The sequence below is a fragment of the Dipodomys merriami genome, unplaced genomic scaffold (assembly GCF_024711535.1).
Source record: "Dipodomys merriami isolate MVZ:Mamm:240054 unplaced genomic scaffold, mDipMer1.0.p SCAF_138, whole genome shotgun sequence".
Lineage (NCBI taxonomy): Eukaryota > Metazoa > Chordata > Mammalia > Rodentia > Heteromyidae > Dipodomys > Dipodomys merriami.
Genome location: NW_027202693.1, coordinates 2,666,543 through 2,684,461, shown reverse-complemented (window position 1 = coordinate 2,684,461; position 17,919 = coordinate 2,666,543). Strand labels below are relative to the sequence as shown.

General features: G+C 46.4%; 1 protein-coding gene across 1 annotated transcript in view; it reads right to left on the bottom strand.

The window, feature by feature from the left end:
- The window catches only part of LOC138825614 (poly(A)-specific ribonuclease PARN), a 94,687-nt gene that overhangs the window by 16,199 nt on the left and 60,569 nt on the right, over positions 1 to 17,919 (bottom strand). The window contains exon 22 of the mRNA XM_070020316.1: positions 1,590 to 1,779. Within this exon, the coding sequence (XP_069876417.1) occupies positions 1,590 to 1,779 (190 nt within the window). The remainder of the gene's footprint in view (positions 1 to 1,589; positions 1,780 to 17,919) is intronic.

Sequence of the window (17,919 nt, the reverse complement as noted above, 5' to 3'; positions counted from 1 at the left end):
GGCTTGAGTATAAAGGCTCAGAGGCAGCACCCAGGCCCTGAATTCAATCCTTGCGACTGATTAAAAAAAAAAATCCACTAGTCATAAAGGAAAAAAGTTAATAAATGGAACATTACCAAAGTTAAAAATTACTGCCCATTAAAAGACTTCACTAAGAAAAATGAATAAGGCTGCAGTTTTGCACTCAAAAAAACTATGTTTAATACATGCATTGGACAAGGGTTGTATATCCAGGGTGCAATAACCAACTACTATAAATTGATAGCAAAAAGATAAATCAACCCAATTTACAAAGGAGCCAGGACCAAGATTTAACTGGCCGCCTCTGAAAGAAAATAGCTGAATGTGCCAGATGCAGGTGACTCACACCTGTTATCCTAGCTACCCAGGAGGATGAGAGCTGAGGATTGCGGTTCAGTGCCATCCTGGGCAGGAAAGTCCATGAGATTCTTATCTCCAATTAACCATCAGAAAACCGCAAGTGGAGCTGTGGCTCACAGTGGTAGATCACTAGCCTTGAGCAGAAGAGCTCAGGGACAGTACCCAGGCCCTGAGCTCAAGCTCAACTGACAGAAAACAAAAGAAAATATTTGAAAAAAAAAAAAAGAAAATATTTGAATAGCCAAAAAGTACTTTCAAAGGAGATCAAAGGCTGGGCAATGGGGTGTGTAGTTCAATGGTAAAGCAGCTGCCTAGCATGGGTAAAGGCCATGAACATCATTAATCATGAGAAATGCAAATTCAAGATATAAGACAAGCCAGGCACTGGTGGCTCATGCCTGTAATCCTAGCTACTCAGGAGGCTGAGATCTGAGGATCTCGGTTCAAAGTTAGCCCGGGCAGAAAGTCCGTGAAACTCTTATCTCCAATAAACCACCAGAAAACCAGAAGTGGCGTTGTAGCTCAAGTTGTAGAGAACTCGCCTTGAGCTGAAGAGCTGAGGGACAGCACCCAGGCCCGGAGTTGCCCTACGACCGACAAAAAAAAAAAAGATCTAAGACAGCCAGGTATAATGGCTCACACCTGTAATCCTAGCTATGTGGGAGGCTAGGATTGTTGGCAGCATCGTGGTTCAACGCCAGTCCTTCTCAACCTGTGGCTAGGTGTGGTGGTACGTGGTTATACGTGGTTGTCTTCATGTGGAAGGTAGAGACTGGACAGATCACAGTTCCAGGCCAGCTGGGGCAGAAAAAGACCTTGAGGCTCCACCATCCTCTCAATGACAAGAAACCTAAGATAAGCCGATCCCAGTCCAAACCCACACCTGGACAGAAAGCAAGATAGTGTTGGAATAATAACAAGCAAAAAACTGGGACTGAGGTGTGGCTCAGCAACAAAGCACCACCTGCAACAAAGCACCACCTGGCCAATATAAGGCCCTGAATTCAAGCCTTAGTCACACACACACACACACACACACACACACACACACACACACACACACACACACACACACACACACACACACACACACACACACACACACACACACACACACACACACACACACACACACACACACACACCACACACACGATTTCTCACAATTCTAAATGAAGCTACATGGGACCCAATTGCTAGGCTCTCACCTGTTGGTACAGAAGTCATGGTTCTGTAACTCGTGAGATAAGGTTTTTGTGTCCAGCCTCTTCCGTTCCACCTCCTGCCAACTGTCCTCTGTCCATTTTCTCTTGGTCTGCTTCTCTTCCCGCTTCTTCCCCACATACTCGGCATAGGTCTGGATCCGATAGCTTTCTGCGTATTTGCTGGTATTCACAGCTGCAGGGAAAAGGAAGCAATCCTTACTGATGGTGAGGGTGTGGCCTAGGGGCCCTGGGCTCGGGTGACACCAGGGACGTCCAGCACAGTTCCTGGTCTGGATCCTCGCCTAGAGCGAGGCCACCGATGCACAGGGAGAAGACGCTTCGTAAACTGTAACAAACTGTAATATATATAAAACACGAGCCAAATAAACACAGTGAGCATGACTGCTTGTAAATTATTCAGACAGAAATGAAAATAAAATAAACCACCACTAGGCAAAAACTGTCAACTGTATTTTGTTGAAAACAAAGAACAACAGGCTCTGCTACCCTAATACTGCCAGGGTACTGAAACATGCCGTACTCCTTTTCTTTTTCAAGGACATCAACTCTCCAGATTCTGCTCTACCAGCAGGAAGACTTGGGAGCAGTACCAAGTCAGGTGGTTTTTGTTGTTGTTTTTTAATCAGTTGTGGGGCTTGAACTCAGGGCCTGGGCTCTGTCACTGAGCTTTTTTGCCCAAAGCTAATACTCTATACCACAGCTCCACTTACAGGTTTCAGGACTTTCTTACCTGTGCTGGCTTTGAACTGTGATCCTTAGATCTCAGCCTCCTGAGTAGCTAGAATTACAGGTGTGAGCCACCAACACCCAGCCTCGTGCCAGTTTTCTGTTAAATTTCTTTCTGCAGTGTTGGGGATGGAACCCAGGACCTCACTATGCCAGCGCTCCACCACTGAGCATCATCCCTAGCTCGAGCTGGGTTAGCTGTTCTCACCCCCTGCTGCCCTCTCCCTCGAAGCTGCTGGATGAACACACAGGCACCACATGAGGGAGGATGGACGGATGGCTCCCGCATGCTGGTGCTAGCTTGTGCAGCTTGTGCATGCACTCTCTTAGCTGCTGTCCCTGAAACAGTAAGAGCCTGGCCATACTATCAAGGACAGTGTTGGTACCTCGGCACATGCACCTGCACAATGACATCAGAAACTATGCACCCTGCAACCAGAAGAGCACCTGGTGTGGAGCAGTTCTCAGAAGCTGTAACGTGACTGAGTGCACAGCAGAGGTGGCCAGAGAGGTAAATGCAAGTACAGGGAACTGGACCAGGGTCTGCCATGCATCAGGGCCCTTAAGCCCAAGGCTGGGAAGGCTAATTGCACAGGAATCAGAGGCTGCACACATGCAGTGTACAATGACTTAACAACTCCATGCCCTCAATACTTAAACAACTATTCTTGGGGGCGGGAGGGGGGGAGGCTGTGTTGGGGTTTGGGCTCAGGGCTTTGTGCTTGCTATGCAAGTGCTCTACCACGTCCAGCCTTTTTGCTGGTGTGTGTGTGTGTGTACATGTACACATGTGCTAGTCCTGCAGATGAACTCAGGGCCTAGGTACTATCCCTGAGTGTTTTTTGGCTCAAGGCTAGCACTCTAGCACTTGAACCACAGCCCTACTTCCGGCTCTTTTGGTGGTTAATTAGAAATAAGAATCTCACAGACATTCCTGCTCAGGCTGGTTTTGAATTGTATTCCTCAGATCTCATCCTCTTGAGTAGCTAGGATTACAGATGAACTACTGGCACCCACCTTGCTATGGTTATTTTAAAGGTAAGGTCTTGCTTTTTGCCCACGGCACTCTGGACCACATAGCAGGGACTGAAGGTATTACCACACCTAGCTAGCTATTGGTGGAAATGGGGTGTAGTGAATCTTTTGCCCAGGCTGACCCCAAACCACAATCCTCTTGATCTCTGCCTCTCTAGTAGTTAGGAATATAGGCACGAGCCACTAGTGCTTAGGCACTATTAAGCCGTGTTAATAAAAAACAAATACTTAAAGTAAGACACAAATTGTCACTACTTAAGTGCTCTGTAGTTTGCAAATGTTCGCTGTACAGATAAAGGTGAAAAGGAAATGAGCTAGTCCTCCAAAGACCGAGACAGGAGGATCATGAGTCTGAGGCCACTCTCGGTCCACACATCTTGGGAGGTACTGGGAGAGACGGTTTCAAAAACTGGACCCCTCAAAAAAAGACAAAAAAAAAAAAAAAAAGGTGAGGGTTTTTGCAAATTTTCCTCTTATCCAAAGTCTCCTGAAGAGATCAGAACAGGAATCAGACACTGTGAGCACGCGGTACGTGCCACTCACGAGGAGGAGAGAGGGTGAGGGCTCTGGCGAAAATCCATTGACATGTGATCTGTGGAGAGACCCGCAGGTCCTAGCGATGTAATGACCGTCTGTGCCAGCGGCTGCCATGTGAGTGTCTCCTGGAACTTCCTCTTAAATGCCAGCTTTTGATCTAGAAGGTTTTGTTTTGTTTTTTCCTGAAGCCTGCCCAAAAGGATGGCATTGGCAGCAAGCCTCTCTGGAATTGAATCTGGATTACCAAGTAAAAGAGGAGGCTCAGGTCAATATCCCCCAGAAGAGCAAAGGTGATGAGAGGGATAGAGAGCCAAGGGGTGTGTGTAGTACGTGTGCGTGCATGCGTGCGTGCGTGTTTAATGGCATCCGACGACAGTTTCCAGTCACCATGTTCTCTGTCCCATGGACATGTGCCCAAACAAGTGGCTAATGTGAACAGGGAATTCATTTGGAAATCAGGCTCACTTAAGAAGGGAAATGAGTAATAATCCACTTTGCTGGCCTTCGCACAGCCAGCCTTGCCTCACGTCCTTCATGTCCCACGGCTTTGCAGCTCTGGACCTTCAGTCTAGAAGGCCAAGCTCTGGCTGCCAGCCACGCCTCCGAGGGCTGCATCAGCAGAATGAACTGGCTGCCAACTGTGTCCTCCAGCACGTCCAGCCTGCCTGCGAGGGGCAGGGCAGCGCGGAGCAGGCTGCGTGGTAACATTAAACCCTTTCTAAATTTGTCAGGGCAAGGATTCAAAGCCATCTTTTGGTCCCAACACGTGGTGTCAAAGCCACTAGGGGAAGCAAGTGCATAGAGAATCTACTCCATTTCCCTACAGGCAAGCAACGCAGCTAAGCCAGAACAACTTGACCTGTTCACAGCTTCATCGGCTCCTGACACACACAGATCAGAGCAATCAATCTCCACAAATCCCCAGAGAAGGTACGTCTCAGTGACCACACAGACATTGAGCAGCCAGCAAACTCAACAGCTGGCTGAGGCCATGTAGACTAAGCAGCCAAGCTGGTATGGAATCAACACGTGAGCAATATATAGATACCACTATCCAGAAAAAAATGGTGTACTTGGAGGTATTTTGTTTAAGGTTGACAAATGTCTCATAAAGTCATTTCTTTTTTTTTTTTTTGTCGGTTGTGGGGCTTGAACTCTGGGCCTGGGCGTTGTCCCTCAGCTCTTCAGCTCAAGGCGAGCGCTCTACCACTTGAGCTACAGCGCCACTTCCGGTTTTTCTGGTGGTTTATTGGAGATAGGAGTCTCACGGTCTCTCCTGCCCGGGCTGGCTTTGAACCGCGATCCTCAGATCTCAGCCTCCTGAGTAGCTAGGATTACAGGCGTGAGCCACCAGCGCCCGGCATAAAGTCATTTCTGTATTAAGAGTTTTAAAGAATAACTTAAAATGTTTACTTTTTTTTTTTTTTTTTTTTTTTTTTTGGCTGGTTCTGGGGCTTGAACTCAGAGCCTAAGCGCTGTCCTGGAGCCTCTTTTGTGTTCAAGGCTTGTACTCTACCACTTTAGCCACAGCATAACTTCCAACTTTTTCTGAATAGTTTATTGGAGATAATCTCACAGACTTTTCTGCCTGGGCTAACAAGGAACCACGATCCTGATGTCTCAGCCTCCTGAGTAGCTAGGATTACAGACAGGCCTGAGCCACTGGTACCTGGCTATGTTTACATTTTTTAAAAATTGAGATATTTTCCAGCCAGGCATGATAGTTTATACATGTAATTCCTACACTTGGGTAGCTGAGGCAAGAGGATTTTTATAAGTTTAAGGCAGCCAGGCACTGGTGGCTCATGCCTATAATCCTAGCTACTCAAGAGGCTGAGATATGAGGATCATGGTTCAAAGCCAGTCCAGGCAGGAACTCTGTGAGACTCTTATCTCAAATAAACCACCAGAAAACTGGAAGTGGCACTGTGGCTTAATTGGCAGAGTGCTAGCCTTGAGCTGAAGAGCTAAGGGACAGCGCCCAGGCCCAGAGTTCAAGCCCCACGACCGACAAAAAAAAAAAAGAAAAAAAGTATAAGGCAGACTCTTTCATCCTTACCACTGCCTCCTAAGAAAAAGGGCTTTCCTTTCACGTCAAGCAAAGTCTAAGTAGACAGACTAGTTGTTGATGGAGAAAAAGATTTAACATATGACATATAAGCCATCTGAAAGTCTCAACAACTGAACAGAAAAGAGCAGCAGTTAGAAGGAACTGGGCTGGGTTATGGGTGGTGAGGCAGAAAGTGACTCCAATGGGATGTGGAGTTTAGGGGGTGATGGAAGTATGATGGGGATGTCATTTTAGCATATGGGATATATACCTTAAGTTTTCCATGGGCCTGAAGGATAGATTCTAAAATTTAAATGGTAGAATAAAAGAGCCAACAATAGCTCATTTTCTTTTTCTTTTTTTTCACCGCCTTCTTTTCCTTTTGGTAATTCTGGGTATTGAATTCAAGGCTTTGTGCTTGTCTACTTGATCCATACTAGTGTTTGATTTTAGATTTGTTTTTGTTTTTTTCCAGATAGAGTCTCATGCTTCTTTCTAAGCTAGCTTTGGACCATGAGTAGTCTATCTCTGCTTTTGCCTCTTGAATAGCAAAGCTTATAGGTGTGAGCCACCAGACACTTCCAAAGGAAATTTATTTTCATGCTGTCGTAATTAAGACAGGTAGTTATGGTATCCAAGTAAACAACCTGGTCAATGGAAGAGAATTAAGGGCCTAGAAATAAAATTCTACATCCGTGAGACTTTGATATTTGATAAAACAGTCTAGAAAAATTGAAGAGCTGGAAAAATTGTTTATCTATAGAAATATAATGAAAGTAGATTCTTAGTCATGCCAGGCCAAAAAATCCAGTCTAGATGGATGGAGAACTTAAATGATGTCAAAAGCAAACTTTGAAAACTTGAAAAGAAAACATAAGTGAAGATCTTTCTGAGCTTGACAGGAAAAATTTATGAAGAGGCATAAAAGAAAAGATCAGGAGGCTTGGCTGCATTAATATTAAAACTCCACTCCATCAGAAGATTCTTAAAAGAGAGAGAGGAAACACTGGGTGAAGTGAAGACATTAATAGGACACTTGGCAGAAACCAGCCCAGAAATACATGAAATGCCGACATCAGTCAGATGACAATGGAAATGGGAAAAGGGAGTGAGGATAACACATCACCATCTCACAGAAGCACAAAAGGCCAATAAACACACACAGAGGCACTCGACCTCAGGCCCAAGCAAATGAGGAGCACAAGATTATCACTTTGGGAATATTGCAATGTACAAAAATGAAGATGAGTGATAATATCAACCACTGGGAAGATGGGCAGCATGTCAACTGCTATACAAATACACATAATTCTTACTTGTTCATTTAGTCACGTACTCAGCCATGAACAAACTAGCCACAGTGTGAACTAGACACAGACCTGGACTTATTGGGGAGACAGACCGTGTGTACCTGTGGTCTCCAGAGACACCTGACCAAGCCAAACACACAGGAATGGTACCCTTAACAAAGATGCTTAGGCTCTAGTGAGCCTAAGGGTTGGAAGAAGAGGTAGTGTGGAAAATACTGACGAGGGGCTGGGAAGGTGGCTCAGTGATAGAGCACTGCCTTGCATGCATGAGGCCCTGGGTTCGATTCCTCAGCACCACATAAGCAGAAAAAAAAAGCCGGAAGTGGCGCTGTGGCTCAAGTGGTAGAGCGCTAGCCTTGAGCTGAAGAGCTGAGGGACAGTTCCCAGGCCCAGAGTTCAGGCCCACGACCGGATCAGAAAAAAAAAAAAAGAAAGAAAATACTGACGAGAACTGAGCCAGCCCCAGGCAGGACCATGAAGAGAGCTATCTCTGGGAAGGACACAGAGCAGAGGCTGGGCGACGGTAGGGGGCGCTATAGCCAGTGTGGTGGAAGACTTGGAAGGCCCAGCAGGTTCTGGGGAGTAGCAGAAGCCAAGCAGTAAGTAAGGATATGAAGGCGGGTATGAGTCAGGATGCAAAGGCAGGGGTACAGAAAGACAGAAGGAGCAACAGTCCTTGAGTCCCAAACCGGTCCCATCCAGGGGCTGGGGACAGGGAGCTGGACATTCAGGAGTAGGGAGGGCGGAAGGTGACACGGAGGGACTGAAAGACAGCCAGTAGAGAGATGTGGGCTAGACAAGAAACTAGCTTGGGAATACCTGGCGGAAAGGAGTGTGAACCCCGAGGAAGGACAAAGGGCTGGTGGAGAAGGGAGAGCAAAGAGCAGCTCACACTGAGCCCTAAGGTGTCCTCCCACCGGCCGTATACCCATCCGTCTCTCCAAGTTTCCTCGTTCCATTTTCACAAACACACATTGAACACTGTGACTGTGTGTGTCCACTAGTCCTTCTTGCGTGCATCCACCCTTTTCCCTCTTGGTTGGGTTTTCTTGAGGGAGAATCTCACTTTGTAGCCAAGCTAGCCTCAAATTCCCAATCGTCCTGCTTCAGCCTCCCATATGCTGGGATTACAGGTATGTAACCACCACACCTGGCTATGGACAACTTTAATGAACCCTCGAAGCAGTAGCTGACTGCCCTAAAACCCCACCAAGCACAAAAGGCATCCCACCTGCCGACATACCTCCTTACAAGGTGGACTGGTGACATGAAGAACAGAAGGAAATTTAAGATGGAGGCAAGCAGGAACAGATGGAGCTCAGGAAAAAGTTTAAAACAATTACTTCTTCCAAAAAAAAAAAATTACCAAAAATCAACCTTCATTTTCTGAGACAAAACCCCTAACTTAAAACAGGAGTTAGGAAGCAATTCCACACTTCACAGTCTTGCGGGAGTTGACAGACAGCTGAAAGACCTGAGCAATTTACAACATTCTTCACACTGCATGCAAGAAAATTGAGACTGATGTCTCAACTACACAAGAATAACTTGGGGTAAAAAATCAAAGCTCAGCCAGACCATGTGAAATGTCAAGAACACTGAATAAATCCCACCCCGGGGAAGACCGCCCCGCTCATGTTAGTCATGCTTGTTATAGCGATCTCTGAGGGCACATAACACAAAGGTGTGCACACAGACAACGATCATGGTGAGAGGCGCCATGGACAGGCTCTGTATCATCTCAAATCCTAACACGGTGCCCTATAGTATAGTCTTAGTACATCCTCTTCGCTCTCTGATCCCACCTGATGAGACAGCGTAGCATGAGTGTCACACCGGGAGTCTCTGACAGGCTGAGCAAGAAGCCTCTACTTGTAACCACAGCAAGTCCATGGCTATCGCTGGACCCACTTCCCCCAAACCATCTTCCCTGCACCACTGGCATGCAACAGGTCTCAGATTGCCCAGTATCACCAAACACAGGCTTCCTCAGGACAGGAAGCCGCCCCGATGTCCCCTGCCTCTCCCTCCTTTTGTACTGGTATCAAACAGCATTGCGTTCTTGACCCACTACCGCCCAACCCGAAGCTCTCGCTGATACCCACCATTCAAAGCCGCCTTTCTATGTGACAATGTGCTTTGTGTTCTGAAAGGTTAATCAACAAAAGAACTTTCAGGACACGACCCCATCGGAGCTGTGTGCAGCTGAACTGCTGGCTGTAGGTGGCAGATTGAAGTGTAGTCCTTTCATTCCTAAGGAGGATGCTTCGGCTTCCACGCAGGTGCAGACACGAGGTAGCAGCATGCTACATGCACACACAGCACACAAGGGAGAAGCGCACCACATGCATGCACAGCATAAGAGGCAGAAGCATGCCACACACCCACAGCACTTAGGGGAGTGCTGAACCTTGCAACTTGGTAGGCCACTTAGGAAGTTTTCAATCCTCTGCAGTGATTAGCAACCTGGTACGCCACCCTGTGGGCAAAAATCCTGGCTGAGCAGTATGGGGTGGGGGGTGGGGGTTGGAAATGACAAGTCCTTATCAGCCAGGCAGGGCTGAGCTGGCTCACCTGGGCGGTAAAGTGTCAACACCCAGAGCAGTCACAGAAACTCCCTAGGGACTGCAATGGAGCCACCGATCCCTTCACCAGGTGAGGCCTTTGTCAACTACCTGCAGGGGTCCCCACAGAGGGGGCAGGGCGTGTCCCAGGTTGCCCCATTAGGAACAAGAGCCCTCTGTCTGTCCCCGCCTTTTCCCTCTTCCCCACTCCCTACCCCTGCAATCCAACTCCACATGCACAAACACCCCATACTACCGCAGGAGTCCCCATACTACCAGTGTCTCTAGGATACCCAGCATGGTGGTCTTTCCCTCCCCCTGACCCTCTCCTCCAAAAAAAAAAGTCTTGGGCAATGGCAGCACGCCTCCTTCAATGCTTGTCCAGCTGCTGAGGAGTCCTGGGCTTCCTGGTAGGACAGGAAGGACATTTCTTCAGACCACAGGTGGCCTGAGGATAGCGAGAGACATGTGTGGTTACTGCCATGATCTGAGTTAGAGAAGATGCCCCCTCCCCATCCCCCGCAGTCCCACTTCTCCAGAAAGCAAAGCGAGAGGCACTGCTGGCTTTCCATACCCCTTTCCCTGCTCTGATGACTGGCTGAGCCCCATCACCTGCTTCGCTGGAGGGCTCTTTCTGTATGGCACACATAAAACCCCTAAACAGATACAGGTATTTCTATTAATTTTTGGAGACACAGTCTCACAAGGTTGCCTAGGTTGGCCTCAAACTTGTGGACTCAAGAAACTTTCCTACCCATGGGCTCAAGGAACTTTCCTACCGCTTGAGTAGCTGGGACTACAGGTGTGTACCTCCATGATTTAAAAGCCCCATTCTCTCTTAGCACTTCATATGATTCTACACTTGGTTTACTTTTTCTCTCTCTCTTTTTTTTTCAAATCACTTCGCAGTCTATGACATAATTTTTGAAGATTATTCCACCTCATTTTCTTCCTCATCAAATAGTTACCCTGCTCTGCTCTGGGGGACACTAAACTGCCAAAATGAGATGAACCAACACATCAGTACCTAGAGAGCAGGAGAAGGAAGGAAGGAAAGGAGAGAGGAATAGAGAGAATGAGAGTCAGCAAGAACAAGCTTTGCCCTGTGGCAAGGGCTTTGAGTGGTTAGCAAGTCCCCAAACCCAGAGAAGAAACAATCTCCAATACTAGAAGAATCTGTGAAATTCTCTGCCAACAGAATAAGATTTTTTTTTTGGGGGGGGGGTCCGGTCATGGGGCCTGAACTCTGGGCCTGGGCGCTGTCCCTCAGCTCTTCAGCTCAAGGCTAGCGCTCTACCACTTGAGCCACAGCGCCACTTCCGGCTTTCTTTTTTTTGCTTATGTGGTGCTGAGGAATCGAACCCAGGGCTTTGAGCATGCAAGGCGAGCGCTCTACCACTGAGCCACCTTCCCAGCCTCAGTAAGATTGGTTTTTAAAGTGACACTGGAGGCAGGAGGTGTGGCTCGGTGGGGGAGTGAGTCTTACTACGCCGGGGCCCCAGGCTCTCCTAAACGCACACACGCACACATACCAACGAGCACACATATGTGGTACGTACACTCACACATGCACACATACAATACTGGCGCTGTCCAGCCTTTCCATCTCACACTTATCTCTAAATTATTCTAATCATTTGTTTTGTTTTCCATATCATAAGGAGAAAGTAATATATATATATATATTTGTCTATTTAGATGTGCAATGCAATAATCAATTGGCTAGATAATATGTGTAAAAATGATGAATACAATGGCAAGCATGATATTGGTAGATTTCAGTGGTTTTGAATGCTTTAGAACAATGCATCATAAAGTTCCCAATGAGGGGCTGGGAAGGTGGCTCAGTGGTAGAGCGCTTGCCTTGCATGCCTGAGGCCCTGGGTTCGATTCGTCAGCACCACATAAGCAAAAAAGAAAAAAGCTGGAAAGTGGTGCTGTGGCTCAAGTGGTAGAGTGCTAGCCTTGAGCTGAAGAGCTGAGGGACAGCGCCTAGGCCCAGAGTTCAGGCCCCACGACTGGACCCCCCCCCAAAAAAAAATAAAGTTCCCAATGACCCAAAGGTTATCTGTAATGTCAAAATACCTAATACTATTAGTGGTAGTGCTTGGTTATTGTGCACAAGTCACTGGGTTTAACCACAGAGCCCCTCTCCCCCAACAAAAAGGTCTCAATAGAAATTGGGAAACTGAAAAATGACTTCTTAGAGCCAGGTATAGACAGAGCAGACTGACAGTACAGTGCTTGCAGATTTAAAAGTACTCGCTACATTGTTCCCTAGAAAAACACTGCCATCCTTTGAATTCTAATCCTCCAGTTCCGCAGCAAATGCCTGTAATACAAGTAGTCTGGTCATGAAGCGTGCTTCATGAATGATTTTACTTTCTCTGCTTTTATGCAGTATTATGCTTGATTGCACAAGTTCTCTGGAAGCAACTGCCCTGGAATCTGGCTAGAAGGCACCACACATCGTGTTTTACCTGTGAGCTTACTGCAAATGAGTGTCCCGTGTCCCATGTCACGTTAGCTGGGCAGATAGGGCCATTCCCAACAGGAAAAGAACTGCTTCTAAGAACTGTCGTGCTTCGAAAGCTACATCCACATCAGTTCTGTCCAACTAGCAGCAAGGAGGTACATGGCTACAGATGGTACTTAGTGATGATTTCAACTAACAGGGCTTGCCAGAGGAATCAACTGCCTGGCTTCTACCGCTTGGCAATACATAAACTGACAACAGAAGAGACAGCAAAGGTGGAAGTGTAGGCAGAGCCCTGTGTACCCCACTGCGTCCCCACATGATCAACTAAGGCAAGGAAAGAGCTTTGAGGGGAGGAGGCAGAGTAGCCACAACTCTCAGGTTAGCAGACTTGTCACCATTTAGCTATGCAATGTCTGTGGGAGTCCCCGGCAAGCAGCTTGCTGGAGTGAGCTAAGCCAGACCTCCTAACTCATGGCCAGCCTCTTCCCCTTGGAAACCCACTCCACAAGCATGCTCCCAATCTCCCGATCACATCCCCAGAAATCCAATCAAGGCACAAAAACACAATTGGGTGATGTTCTATCACTGAACTAGGGTGTGGTATTGGTTCACTGCCGTTCCCTGAAAGAACACAGGCAGACCTTGTGTGTTCTCAAGAAGCTTTGGATTACTTACAAAATAAAAGTAAAAGCTGGGCACTGGTGGCTCACGCCTGTAATCCTAGCTACTTAGAGGGCTGAGATCTGAGGATCATAGTTCAAAGCCAGCCTGGGCAGAAAAGTCCATGAGACTCTTATCTACAATAAACCACCAGAAAACCGGAAGTGGCACTGTGGCTCAAGTGGTAGAGAGCTCACCTTGAGCTAAGGAGCAGAGGGACAGCACCCAGGTCCAGAGTTCAAGCCTCACAACCAACAAAAATGAATAAATAAATAAAAGTAAATGAAGTCCGGCCACCTGAGGATTTCAAAGGCTTTAATGATCATCCTCTGAGAGAAGGGCACGGGGTGAGCAAGCCATGGTGACAGCCTTGCTTCCAGGCTGCCTGCCACGCCCCTCTCTGGAAACTGCTCTCCCTTCTGAGTCAGGCACTCGGTAGGGAGGCAGGTGGAGGCACAGCCCGAATTCACCTTGGCTGGCCACTTGACATGCCACCCTGGACAGCAGCGATCACCAGTGCAGGCTCTGATCTCGCATACCGGAGGATGACAGCTTGCATATGAGTGCCGCATTGCTCAAGACACAACTCACGGTCAGCAGACACACCCAAGGGGAGTCTGGGAACTGACAGTCATGTGGGAAAAGCAGCAGTGCATCTCTCTTGTGCACTCGAGGGCACAAATTCAGAGTGGGGTAACAAGAAAAACCAGTCTCCACTGCCTCAAAACACCCACCCAACATCAGGCAGCCTGAACGCGCACACACGTACCAGCTCCATGACGCAGCTGGACACGGCACCTAGTCTTCATCACCCTGAAGCTAGCACAGTGCTTCTCTGCTTCCGTCACCACTACAGCCACTAACAAGCAAGGCTGACCTTCCAGGGTAGGGAGCTGACTGCTGATTAGGGAGGAAATGTTAAATAATTCACCTGGCAATTTAAAAACATTTTAGTACTAAGATCAAATATGGACATATTAGAGAAAGTAGAATTTTTTTAAATTGGCAAGTTTAAATAAAACATATGACTGCGGAGAAATTCTATTCTTGCTCCTCTCCTCCCCGGCTCCTGCCCTTGAACTAGTGGCTCTCCGGGGTTAGAGGCAGCTTGAGCGCAGCCTCCTGCCACGGAGGCATCTAATAAATATTAGCTAGATGAATGACTGATTCTCTTTTCTGGCCAAATGGGTACAGCAGACAGGGAAGACCCTTTCCTTGTTGGCAGCAAAGTGGTACACATCCCAGGAAAGAAGCAAGACTATGTCTCAAAAAAAAAAAAAAAAACAAACTAACAAAAAAAAAAAATAGTGCAAAAGGGAGCTAGAGGCATGGTTCAACAGTACAATACCTATTTAATAAGTGGGAGCGCCTACCTTTTTTTTTTTTGGTTGGTTGGTAGTGGGACTTGAACTCTGGGCTTGGGCGCTGTCCCTGTGCTCTTCAGCTCAAGGCAAACACTCTACCGCTTGAGCTACAGCGCCATTGCTAGTTTTCTAGTGGTTTATTGGAGATTAAGAGTCTCAGGGACTTTCCTGCCTGGGCTGGCTTTGAACCTCGATCCTCAGATCTCAGCCTCCTGAGTAGCCAGGATTATAGACAGGAGCCACCAGCACCTGGCTCTAATCCTATCAAAAAAGGAGGGGGGGGGAGAAGGAGAAGAAGGAGAAGGAGGAGAAGGAGGAGAAGGAGGAGAAGGAGGAGGAGGAAGAGAAGGAGGAGGAGGAGGAGAAGGAGGAAGAAAAGGAGGAGAAGAAGAAGGAGGAGGAGGAGGAGGAGGAAGAGGAGGAGGAGGAGGAGGAGGAAGAAGAAGAAGAAATAAAAATCACACTCAAAAGAGAAAAATTACTTCAGCCAGGTGCTGGTGATTCACACCTGTAATCCTAGCTACTCAGGAGGCTGAGAGCTGAGGATGGTGGTTTGAAGCCAGCCCAGGCAGGAAAGCCCATGAGACTCTTTTCTCTAATTGACCACAAGAAAACTGGAAGTGGAACTGTGGCTCAAAGAAGTAGAGTGCTAGCCTTGAGTGAGAAAACTCAGGAACAGTGCCCAGACTCTGAGTTCAAGCCTCTTGATTGACAAAAAGAAAGAAAGAAAGAAAGAAAGAAAGAAAGAAAGAAAGAAAGAAAGAAAGAAAGAAAGAAAGAAAGAAAGAAAGAAAGGAAGAAAGAAAGAAAGGAAGGAAGGAAGGAGAAAAAAGAAACAAAGAAGATAAAGAAAGAAGAAAGAGAGAGAAAAAAGAAAGATGACAATGAAATATAAACCTTCAAGTTCGTTATTTTCTGGGTTTTTTGTTTTTGTTTTTATTTTTTGACAGGATCTGTAGCCAAACTAAGCTTGAACTCAGGATCTTTAGTGCTGAAACTTACAGGCATACATATAGTTGATTTCTTAACTCTACTAGCTATACTTGGTTTCTTAACCTATCACTACTTTTCTGAAGCCTACCTCAGGCCACTGTGCTGTAAGCCCAGTTCATCCTACCCTGCCCCTCACGGACAAGCGCAGACAGGGTGGCCACCCGGCCACTCTCTGTATGGCATGCTGTTTTGACTTTACCATACACACAGCTTCAGTCATGTGGTCAAGCTTACTCTCCTATTGTGTTACACCAGCAAGGAAGGAGACAAGACAAAGAACAGACATCTATTAAAAGAAGAAAAAAAAAAACACAGAAAAGGTTTCTGTGCCACATTTTTCTTTCTAAGCTGTTCTAAGCCAGGCCAGGCACTGGTAGCTCATATGCCTGAAATTGTACCTACTTAAGAGCCTGAGATCTGAGGATTGTGATTTGAAGCCAGCCCAGGCAAAAAAGTCCATGAGACTCTCATCTCCAAGTAACCACCCCCAAACTGAGAAGTGGTTCTGTGATTCAAAGTGGTAGAGCACGCTAGCCTTGAGCACAAAAGATCAGGAACAGTGCCCAGACCCTGATTTCAAGCTCCATGACTGACTGAAAAAAAAAGAAAAGAAAAGAAAAAAAAGATCTGAACCACAGAGAGAAAAAAAACAACAACAAAATTCACCAATGTCAAAATTTCTGACTGCCACTCAACCATGGGATTGCTTAATAAAGGTAGTTTCTGGATCATTTGCCCTTTTAAAGAGTTCTGTGAACACCCAAATCAGATCAGAAGGACCAATTCCATTATCTTCCAATCTAGCAAGTACTGCCTTTAAGCTGAACATTAGTCTTCGTTTAGTTAAAAATTTGAACTGTTCACTGCCAGCTGAAACTCTACAGCAATCAGCTGCTTATCTTCATGAGCTGGTACAGGTAAGTCCAAGGTCAAGGATGACATAGCCTGGCCTGCCCTCTGATCCCTGGTCAGAAATGAGTGCCACTGGCTGTCCACGAAGGGCAGGCAAAGAACAGCCAGCGCCGTACAAGCTGAGAAACCCTTAAACACATTCTGTATGAGGAGTCATTAAGAAACAAAAAATTAAAACAAAAATAAAATGGGCTGGGGGTGTAGCTCCGTTGGCAGAGCACTAACTCAACATATGTGAGGCCTTTGGTTTGATCTTCAGCATAGTAAGAAGAAAAAAAAAGATACTTGGGAAGCATTAAGCAGTACATGAATTCCTACACTAGGCAGACAGAAGGGCTAATAAACAATATATCACACACAATGTAAGCTTGAATCGACAAGCTGAAATCATGACAAAAATATGAGATAAAATAGAGCCAAAGCTACGAGCCAAAAGTATCGTTGGCTCTCTTCTGTCTACTGAATTATGAGGCGGCTTAGCAGATTCAAGTAGAAATCTGTGTGTCTAAAAGATAAACATAGCTAAAAACTAGATTCTATGCAATTCTGAAAAGTCTTTGAGGTTTAAAAGTAATTCATTTCCTCCCCTTCCCCTGCCCCCAGTTTTCTGGAGGCCATAAGTTAAAAAGACACTATTTTCTGGGTGCCAGTGGCTCATGCCTGTAATCCTAGCTACTCAGGAGGCTGAGATCTGAGAATCACAGTTCAAAGCCAGCCTGAACAGAAAAGACTCCGGGAGACTCTTATCTCCAATCAACCACTCAAAAATCAGAAGTGGAGCTGCGGCTCAAAGTGGTAGAGCATTAGCTTTGAGCAAAGGAGAGCTCAAGGACAACACCTAGACCCTGAGTTCAGGCCCTAAGTCCAACCAAAGAAAGACAAGACATTGTGTTCAATCACAAGACAAAGAGTTTTCTCTTCCAGCACTGGAGGTAAGCACTAAGAACTATTACTCATTTAGCTGAGACTTAGTGATTACACTATGTCACACCCCTCCTCAGATGGGAGCAATAGCAGTAGTACCCTGATGTTTAAAAGAAGAATCTACTCTGTACATGATCTTTATAACAATTTTTAAAAAGAAGAATCTTTTTAAGGATTCCCACTGAAATATTTACCAGTTAACATAATATGGCTCTAGAATACCCTTCAAAACAAAACCAACATGGGCTGCTGGTGGCTCCTGCCTGTAATCCTAGTTATTCAGAAGGTTGAGACCTGGAGGACTGTGGTTTGAAGCTAGCCCTGTCAGAAAGTTGCCTAGACATGATCCCCAATTAACTAGCAAAAAGCTGAGCTGGAAGTACAAAACAAGTGGTAGAGTGCCTGCTGAGCAAGCAAACCAAGCAAGTTGAGATTCCATTACTACCAAGAAAAAAGAGAAAGGCTATGCATTTAGAGTGGTTGGAAGGGAACACACAGGAGGCTGTACATTTAAATTTTTTCCACAATAATAAGTTTAAGCAAATCATCACCACTACTGTGTAGGCCCTCCCTGTGTACCCCCACCCAGAAGAAACCCCACCAGCAACACCAGCGTGGACCTGGCCCCTCTGCTGACCCCACAATGCTTAGTCTTTAGACGCTCTAGGTTATGTTCTTAGACACAGTTTCACTTCTGGTGCTTTTCAATTCTAGGAAGAACTGCTACAACTATACTTTGTCCACTTTGGCAAACCTCA